This window comes from Gaeumannomyces tritici (genome assembly GCF_000145635.1).
Source record: "Gaeumannomyces tritici R3-111a-1 unplaced genomic scaffold supercont2.8, whole genome shotgun sequence".
Classification (NCBI taxonomy): Eukaryota; Fungi; Ascomycota; class Sordariomycetes; order Magnaporthales; family Magnaporthaceae; genus Gaeumannomyces; species Gaeumannomyces tritici.
Window position 1 is genome coordinate 1 of NW_008804552.1, and position 8,921 is coordinate 8,921.

The 8,921-nt window shown below is 55.4% G+C and overlaps 3 protein-coding genes across 3 annotated transcripts; 1 reads left to right on the plus strand and 2 right to left on the minus strand.

The window, feature by feature from the left end:
• Positions 1–104: 104 nt before the first annotated feature.
• GGTG_12128 (hypothetical protein) lies at positions 105–941 on the minus strand. The gene has a single exon (XM_009230021.1). It carries the CDS (start codon positions 779–781, stop codon positions 236–238), a length of 546 nt encoding a protein of 181 aa, XP_009228285.1. The 5' UTR covers positions 782–941; the 3' UTR covers positions 105–235.
• A 92-nt stretch (positions 942–1,033) lies between these two features.
• GGTG_12129 (hypothetical protein) lies at positions 1,034–3,619 on the plus strand. Its single transcript, XM_009230022.1, has 2 exons — positions 1,034–1,769; positions 1,828–3,619. The coding sequence occupies exons 1-2, from the start codon at positions 1,097–1,099 to the stop codon at positions 2,745–2,747; spliced, it is 1,593 nt and encodes a 530-aa protein (XP_009228286.1). The 5' UTR covers positions 1,034–1,096; the 3' UTR covers positions 2,748–3,619.
• A 2,963-nt stretch (positions 3,620–6,582) lies between these two features.
• Positions 6,583–8,839, minus strand: GGTG_12130 (hypothetical protein; the record flags this gene model as incomplete). The annotated part of the gene is made up of 5 exons (XM_009230023.1): positions 6,583–6,921; positions 7,208–7,608; positions 7,768–7,814; positions 8,247–8,499; positions 8,569–8,839. The coding sequence occupies 5 exons, from the start codon at positions 8,837–8,839 to the stop codon at positions 6,583–6,585; spliced, it is 1,311 nt and encodes a 436-aa protein (XP_009228287.1).
• Between the last annotated feature and the right edge of the window lie 82 nt (positions 8,840–8,921).

Below are 8,921 nucleotides of genomic sequence, written 5' to 3' on the forward strand. Positions count from 1 at the left end.
TCAAAATGCGAGGCATACAAATGCTGTCCCGGTCGATTCTGTATCGTGGTTTTTATGGCCGTTTAGGGCAAGTGCGTGTCACAGTTGGTAGGGAAGGCAAAAGGTATGGTGGCAGGTAGTAGCTTGAAGTAGGTTGCAGGAAGCAATCCAGGCCCGCAGGGAGGGCGGTGCACGCACAAGATATCCTGTGCGTGCATGGCCACCCTTATCGCCCTTATCGGGCGGGTCTGCCTATCTAATCTATCTGCAAGGGCCTAAGGCTCATGTGGCGCAGCACGTCGTCCAAGCTTTCGAATCGCTTTGCCTTGTCCTTGGCGAGATGATCGTCACGTCGCCGAAGGGACTTGTCGATAGACTCGACCTCTTTGACTCGCGCGGAGAGCCCAGCATGGATGCCTTCATTCATGAGACCTTTTTCCAACAGCTCCCTGAGCCCCTCCACCATCCTCTTGTAGTTACCTTGCACGGCGGGCCAGACGTTATTGATAAACGTTTCTCTCAGGAGCTTGCTCCGCTCCTCGGGGTCGCCCACGTTTGGAACCTGCTGGCTCTTAATCAGGCTGTCGATTTTGGCCCGGAGTTGCCCTGTCGTTGCCGGGGGTTGAGACAAGGGAGACGCGGTTTGGGTAAGCGCCTGAGTCTTAGGGGGAAATCGTTCGTCCCTTTGGGCACCGGCTTGAGATGAGCTGCCCGCCGTCAGTGGAGGGAATTCCGTTTGAGGTGACCTTTTTGGGGGGTCCTTTCCATCTGCCTGAGCTGAAGTTTGACATTCGGTTCCCATTGTGACTTTGCTTTGCGTTCTGTAATCGAAGCGATGTCTGGAGGATCAAGTTCGGAATAGGATAAAGCCTAGGCTGTCTTGCGTGCAATATAGTCCAACTGAAACGTTACGGTGGTGGGAAACAAAAGTCGAGGGCAGGCTGGGGAATGAGGGGTTATCCTCCGTTTCTTTTCTGCCCAGAGGGTACCCTCCTGCCCAAGCTGAATCTGCACTTTCCATGTGGCTTGGCCAGGCAGAATCTGACGTGGCGCTGCAGCCTTGGTGGCGTGGGCATGCCCAGGTAATATTTAATGCTCGTTCCAGCTTGGTTTTTAAATGCGGTTGCAACCGCAGCCGACTGAAAGAAAAATAAACAAGGCAAAGAAAAAGAAAATGACCACCCCGCAACTGTCCTACGAGGATTTCATCGTGGCTCGAAGCCGAACAAATCCTTGCATCAGTGGCCTGGCTCGGTACATTAAGCAGCCGCCGTTCGCCAGTGCTAGCAGACTTGTCGTCGTCGATTACCCCGCAAACGACAACAAACTTCCAACCCCGCAGGAAATCACAGCAGTCGAGCTTTCTAAACTACTGGCCTGCCCAAACTTGTCTACGGCCGGACCACGTCCTCAAACGCGCGTCGTTCTCGTCGAAAACATCCAGCCTCAAACGCTGATCATCCTTGGTCAGATCCTCGAGGTGGACCCGGTGTTTTTCGCAGGCCACGTTAACACCGACTTCCAAGACATCGAAAAGGTGCCCCTTCCGCCTTCCCTTGCCTTTTTTCCATCGCAACTTGCCGAAAAGGGGTTTTTATATGTCCACTATCAGCAGGTGATCGACTTAGGCAATTCGTCGACGTTCGATGCCTTGCCGTACGCTCTCAAGACGGACTCGAGCCCCCCACGGAACGTCCGCCGACTGCCTCCCCTGTCGGGAAAACAACTTGCTCTTGCGCGGGGATGTTGCTCCATATTATCGCGAAGGATAAGCGACGGCTCGTGGATTTGTGAGTATCCCCAAAACTCAGCCCCTAACCACCATAAGTCCTGACCAATCTGCTTTAGGCCTCATTCTAGTTGATCCCCCAATCAATTCGGTCATCGCCACTGTAAATGCGGGAAACATAACAAAGCATACGAGCAAGCCTCTACATGGTGGCTTCGAAGACTTCGTACAGCCGGCACCCTTCTCATCCTTCGAACCGGCCACCGGAAACATCGATCGTAATTTGCAGGATCCTCCCCACCAAAGGTCCATGCTCGGCAGCCTCGTCCACTACTTCGTTAACCACCGCCGGCTGCAGGGGTTTTCCGCCAATGCCATGCCATCGAACGTCCTTACAATGGGCTACTACCCGATCCGTATCGCGCTGGCCGAATGGGTTCTCTACACTCACCTGGCCAGCCGATATGTCAAGTTTTACGAGTATACCCTGCGGGACGTCCACATTCGGCTGCACGACAGCGACATTGTCGATCTCCAGCGCTGGCGGCGACGGTGCAAGCAAAGCCAGCACAGATTAGCCCTCCTCGTCGAGTTCGTCCACCACTGGCGTCCTCACAAGCACCAAAAGCAGCGGCTAGGGGACGACAATGATATCGACAAGCAGCAGCAGCTTTGGGACCTGGTTCTCAAAGATATCGGCTTTTTGCAATCGCAGCTCAGGGACCACAGCCACTCGCTGGAACAAATGATCCCTGTGGCGACGGCTATGATACAGCTGCTCGACTCGCGGCAGTCGATCGCCCAATCGGCCAACGTCACGCGACTAACCTACATCGCCCTCGTTTTCGTGCCGCTGTCCTGGGTCGCGGGCCTGTTCAGCATGTCTGAAAGGTACTCGCCAGGCGGGAACGGCGAATTCTGGGTGTACTGGGCCACGGCGCTGCCGCTGCTCCTGGTGGTACTGCTTCTGTCCGCTTTCTCGCGGATGCAAAGGCCGCTGGAAAGCCTTAATAACTTGTGGGAGCGCTTTGAAAGATAAATGTTGGGGCGCGAGCTGGGGATGAGCCGGAGTTGGCAAACATTCACGCATCCAAACAACTGTATTTACGCCAGCCCAAATCGACCCGCCATATCCACGATGGTGCAGAAGGGCCAGTCTTGCGGCTACAGCCGTCCATTAGCCGCGCTCGATAAACTGTCAACCAGAATATCCAATGCGCCGTAGCTGTCACAGTTGATAGGGAAGGCAAAAGGTATTGTCACGGTTCTGGCAACATCTAGCTAAGCCCAATCCAACTAGGCCAAAAGGACGAGAAAGTACAAGTCGGACGACTTGTACCCCACGTTGGGCTTAGTGCCTTGGTGCAAACGAGACATGGCTGCGTCTACCCAACAAGGCACGCCGCACCATCACATCATCCACGATGTCACAGACCCCTCAACAGGCGGTCTAGTTGGGTACGGTCAGGTCCACAGGACCAAGAAGGCTTGTATTTAGAAGACAGTGCTGCAGCCGCTGCCTTCTACAATGATGCTGTGGCTTCCTTGCTGATTTTTGGCCCTCCTTTCCAAAGGGGCCAAAAAAAAAACAGTAAGGGAGGGTTTTAACTTCCGCCATACGGTGTTGAGAGGAGGCAGGCCACGTGCGCCCCCTGGACGCTTCCCCGCCTGCGGCGGTGCCTTACAACTGTAGCTGCCCTGCACCGATACATAATCTGTGACACACGAACACTTGGGAAAAAGGATTGCCTTTCTGTTGCACCCTATAAGGAAAAATCCGGAGCTAGCTCGGGGTTGACATGACAGCTTTGCTTGAAATGGGGGGCGGAACCTGAACCGGGCCTGGCAAATTTCGGTGCTTTAACAAATGCACGGACGAAAAAGTGTGGCCAATGGCCACACTTTCCCGTCCGTGCACTTAATAGTGGGGCTCTCCGCAAATCTGAACTACCACAACACTGTCACAGCTGTTGTGACGGCCCAGGGCAGTTCACCGCACAGCGCAGGGATCCACGTGAGCACGCGCCGCGGAACAGCCCGTGCGACAAGACGCCGCACCACCTTTTCTTCCGCATCGCGTGTTCGGCGCTCTGCGCCTTTTTCCCTTTTCCCTCCCCATAGAAGGGTCTTTCGTCCATAGCATCAATTGAACCTGGCTGCGAAGCCTACTCGCCCTGATCGTGACACGCCAGCCTGCCGTGCCCGGACAGTTTGCGTTGGCCGGCTTGGTGTATTACCCAGCCGTAGCCAACTGCTCCGTCTTCCGCTTTGGATCCGTCGCTGTAGATTATAACGTCCGTAGGGGAGAGGGTGTTAAGCCACGTTATAAATGCTTTGGCGGCTGCTTGCTTTTCTTGTGTGGCCACCGTAAGCCCCGTATATTTATAAGGGAGGTAGGCCGGGCGTGTGCAGGCCGGGACAAGCTTGGCTGTTCTTTGCAGGCAGGTCGTTTGTCTGCTAGGCAGGCCCGCCCTAGGCCTTCGGGCGTTCAGCGTCGCCTTGGCTGCTGTGGTTAGGGGGTGGACTTCTGGGACCGTGTTAATGCGAGCTGCAAAACGGAGGCGGACTTGTTCCAGAAGCGCCTCGGCGCCTGGGATGCCGGACTCATAGTGTAAGGCTTTTATCGGTATGGTTATCCATGCTGGTACCACTGCCCGAAGGGCCGCAACTAATTAAGGCTTTGTTGACCCGTTCGATTAGGTGGCCTTGGCGGGTATGTTGTTGTGCAGGCTTATATGGGTGTGGTTTGGTTTTGCCCTTGTACGACACCTCGGCCCCGTACAGCGCTGTTGGGACAATCACCGTCGTGACGGCTTTATGTACCGAGTGCGCCGGTATCCCTCCCACTGAGTGGGTAAGCCTCCGAAGGTGGTTGGCAACGCTGAGGGCTTTGGCGACCCTGTTGTTGACATGTGGCCCGAAGTTAAGCCTTTGGCCGAAAAAAACGCCCAGCCACCGTAAAGTTACAGGGTTTCCAGGGCTTCCTTTAGCTTGTTGTATAACGAGACCCTCCGTTGTAACCGGCGGGGTTGTAGGATTTCTTTGCCTAGAAAAGTGCATGAGCTCGCATTTTCCCGGATTGAAAGCGACCTTGTTGGCCCTGCCCCAACGGAGGATTTCCGTTACCGTTGCCCCTGCTTTGCGGGAGCATTACTCTGGGGAGTTGCCCGTTACGCACATGCCTATATCGTCCGCGTATCCATACCTAACCCCTTTGGTTTTGGGTAGGATTTCGGCCATATATAGCATGAACAGAACCGGTAATGCCGGTAACCCTTGGGGTAGCCCGCAATCCGGGGAAAAGGGGGTTGCTGTGGCGTCCTCCAGTCGCACTTGGACTAGCCTGTCTCCTGCGAAGGAGGATACCCACCGTACCAACGTTGGATCCCATTCCTGGTTTAGCAGCCTTCGAAGAAGTCTCCGGCGGAGAACGGCGTCGAAAGCCCCTTGGACATCCATGGTGATAAGGGCGGCCGCCTTGTGATTTTGGAGGGCTCGCTCCACCTTGTGGGCCACGCACGCCGTTAAGTCGGTGGCGGCCTTTTTAAGTGTCGCCCCGGCATGTTGCGGGGCTATCAGCCCGTGCTGTAGGGCGAGAGACGCCATCCGCGATGCCACTAAACGTTCCAGCCCTTTTCCTAAGCACGAAAGCAGTGCTATCGGGCGGTATGACTTTAGGTCGGTCATATCTGACTTGTTTGGCTTTTTGAGCATAGCCACCTCTGCTGTACGGAAAGGACTTGGGTGGTGCCCAACCCTAAGGCATGCTTCGAACAGGGCCCTGATGTATTCCCCTATTGCCGGCCATGCCGCTGTAAGCAGCCTGACTGATAGGGAGTCGATGCCCGGGGCCGTGTTTGCTGTGCCAATGGCGCATTTCCGGCACTCTTCCAAAGGGACGTGGAGGTCCTACGGGAGTTGTGTGATCCCCTGAGGGGCCCCCTGGCGTAACGGGTCCTCCTGTACGTCGTCTTCCGCTGTGAACCTGCGGAGGATTTTCCGGCCCAGTGCTTCCGCTTTGTCTTTTGGCGCTACAATAACCCCTCCGTCGATATTTGGCGGGGGAAGTCGTATAGCGGGTGTAAGTTTATGCCACTTCACCGCGCGGTATAGCGCTTCCGGGGAATCAGCTTCCTCCAACACTTTGGCCCAATGCTGTCTTTTGGCTGCCCGAACCGCTGCTTCCAAAGCATGGGCTTCGGTTGTAAAAGGGCCCTCGCCCGCTATGGCTTTGGCTAGGTCCCGCTGTGCGGCAGCGCATTTGTCGTTCCACCACGGTTGGCCTGTACTTTTGGCTTTAGGCTTTTTGCCGATAGTGTCCAGCGCGCTTTTTAGCAGGTTTATTAATGCCTTAGCTGCTATGTCCAGGTAGTTTGTAGTGTGCGGGTTTGTAGGCGGCGGTAGGCTGCCGGCTCCATAACCCGCAAGTGGCGGCAGACTGCCAGCCCCGGTTGCTACCACGTTGGCAAACATTGGAAGTTTGTCGTCGGGGAGCGTGATACGCCTGCAATCCGGAATGGCGTTATTGGGATAGGGAACCCCGATCCGTATTGTGCGGTGGTCTGAGTTTGTTGCTAGCATGGGGTCGATTTCCGCTGTTGCTAACGAGGCGTTGGTAAAGGTAAGGTCCAGCACACCCCCTTGATCGTGCGTGGGCCTACCTGGGTACGTGAGTAGAAAAAGGTTGCAAGTGTCAGCCCATTGGGCTAGAATTCCTTGCATCAGTTCGATCTTCGAATTGTATTTTTTGTACCTCCTGAGCTTCGCGTTACCGCCACTATGTTTTGCACTCCACGCGCAATGTCCAAAGATCCATACGTCCATTTGCCCTCCGCCAGCCGCGTCGGCCAAATAGTAGCTCAATTGATACGCCGTCACCTGTCCCGGACTCCCCTCATCGAAACGATCCTCACCGTTTTACAGCGTCCCCTGGCGACACCTGTAGGCTGGTAATCGTCCCACAAGGTGTTGGCGATTTCGTCCCTGTATGCATCCCACGACTCCTTTCCCGGCTCGACTCTCCCCGCGAGCGCCTCCCTTCTTTCCGTAATATCTCGCCTTGCAACCACCTGCTCGTCACCAAAGTTGGGTGCTGAAAATGCCCTTGAATCGCTCTCTTCGATGAAGTTGTGCAGGCCTGCCATGACCAGCACGAGCTTGACTTGTTGGTCGCAATGGTACTCTGGCGGAGAGTCCCGGATCATTTCCAGCGTCTTTTGAGGACCCCGAAGGTATCTTCAGCTATCGCACGCATTTTTGCGTAGTACAGGTTGAAGACCTCTTTCCGGGGCTCTGGCCTGCGCGTGCCTTGCTTTTGTAAGTGGTATCTCGTCCCTGGATAAGGCAACACAAGCCCGTCGCCTTGGTAATAGCCTTGATCTCCGAGATAAAAGTAGTTTAGAGTAGTGCATCGATCCCTCGGCCCTTGCCATGACGAAACGAACCGCCCACGGTGATCAACGGCCGAGAAAACGTTTTGGCAGATATCTCCTTTCCTACTCCGATACACGGCCGCCTCACTCCTGGGGACCCGTACCTTGACCAAGGTGCCGTCAACAGCTCCCGGGCGGTTTTGGGGGCCCGGCGCACGCCCAGCCGCATCCGCTCGGGCTCAGGGATGTCTGCAAGGCTCTGGGGCTTCACAAACGCGTCGGTGAGGTGGAGGAGGGCCGACAACACCTCGCGGAATCCCCGGTGCACTGTCTCTGTGCTGTGCCCAAAGAAGTGGCCGGTCATCCGGATTAAGCACCCCTGCCCGCAGATGTATAGGAACCAGGCTACTTTCTCGGCCAGGGAGACGTTGCGGGTGCCTCTGACGAGGCCACGGTTGCCGAGCCATGCGCAGAGCTCCAGAAAGGTCCTTTGGGTAATGCGGAAGAGGGTTTGAACGCTGGGGCGGCCTGGATACGCATCCAGTAGTTGAGGAGGATCTCTCCCGAAAAGAACGTATTGTGGATAGAGTAATGCACGGCGTCCCAGGAGCCTCGCAGGCGGCCGCTAATAATCACGGCGGCAACCGCGTGTAGGCATGCTAACAGAACGAGACGGTGTTGGCGTACCGTCAACGGTGGCCGGCGTTGAGAGACGATAGTAGCTGATGGCATTGCTTTTCTATAGAGTAGGGGCAGTAAGCTGAAGGCAGTGATTAGCCCTGTGGTGAATTGCACGTAATAACCTAAAAAATGTAGTCGAAAGCATCTAGATCTTGTTTATATTGATCAAACTCTGGATCGAACTAGGAGCTTGGTGGCCGAGCCCGAGGCTGACAGGCCTCTGCTCGTTTGATACATCTACCGAGCGCCCAGCTACGTTTGATACGCGATCCACCAGGGCTGGGGGGAACTCCTGGCCCGTGCATCCAACAGGTTCAACAGGTTTGGTGGGTCAACAGATCAACAGTTGCATTCACAAACAGGGCATTATACCAGACAGCACTTTGGAAACCACGCGCCATTTGGAGTAGCAGTAGTAGTAGTGTCTATTAACGCCGGGCAGAAAGCTGCAGCGCGCCATTTGGAACTACCTGTCTCAGCCTTACGCTTCGACCAGCCCTGACGTCATCGTCGTGTCAACGTTTTCGCTCGTGTTTGAACACTCGTCCTGCTCGAGCCCCTCCCGGACGACCCCACTCTCTGCCAGGTCATCACCAGGGCCCTTAGGCAAGGTCAGACCGCCGAAATCGTCGACGGCCTCCGCCTTCGTCACGCCCAGGCCCCCATCGAGATTGCCTTTGCTAACGCCACAGCTATGACCCTGCCCCTGCTGGATTCCGCAATTGTTGATCTCGGAATCTAAAGCAAACAATGGGTATAAGTAGATATCCGGGGACGGGAAGAGAGGGCAATCTAAGCTTAGCTTACCCCTGTGCCTGTGATTGGACATTATGGAAAAGGGCGTTATGCAGTTTTCCGCGTCGGTGGCGTCAATGCCTCCAAGCCAATTCAGAACACGACTGAATAGCTCCTCCTTCCCCTCTACCGTGATATCCACGTCGACATCTTCAAATATGGTGATATCACTGAGTGTTGGGGCCCCGGAAACGATGCTTTTCTTGCCGGTAATTTCCAATACGGTGGCGCCATGCGTTGGGGTCACCCAGAACCCAGAAAGACCGATGTCTTTGGAAGTCATAATAAGGCGACGGATGTTAAAGGACGACAGGCGGGTTCGGCGAAGGGCAATAAAGTCAGAGCCTGCTTAGGGCTTTTGCGAA

What these genes read in the sequence shown, in the direction of transcription:
- GGTG_12128 (XM_009230021.1), bottom strand. Translation starts at nt 781, where the DNA reads ATGGGAACCGAATGTCAAACTTCAGCTCAGGCAGATGGAAAGGACCCC.
- GGTG_12129 (XM_009230022.1), top strand. Translation starts at nt 1,097, where the DNA reads ATGCGGTTGCAACCGCAGCCGACTGAAAGAAAAATAAACAAGGCAAAG. An exon ending in AAGCGACGGCTCGTGGATTT is followed by an intron (nt 1,770 to 1,827) that starts GTGAGTATCCCC and finishes AATCTGCTTTAG; the next exon opens with GCCTCATTCTAGTTGATCCC.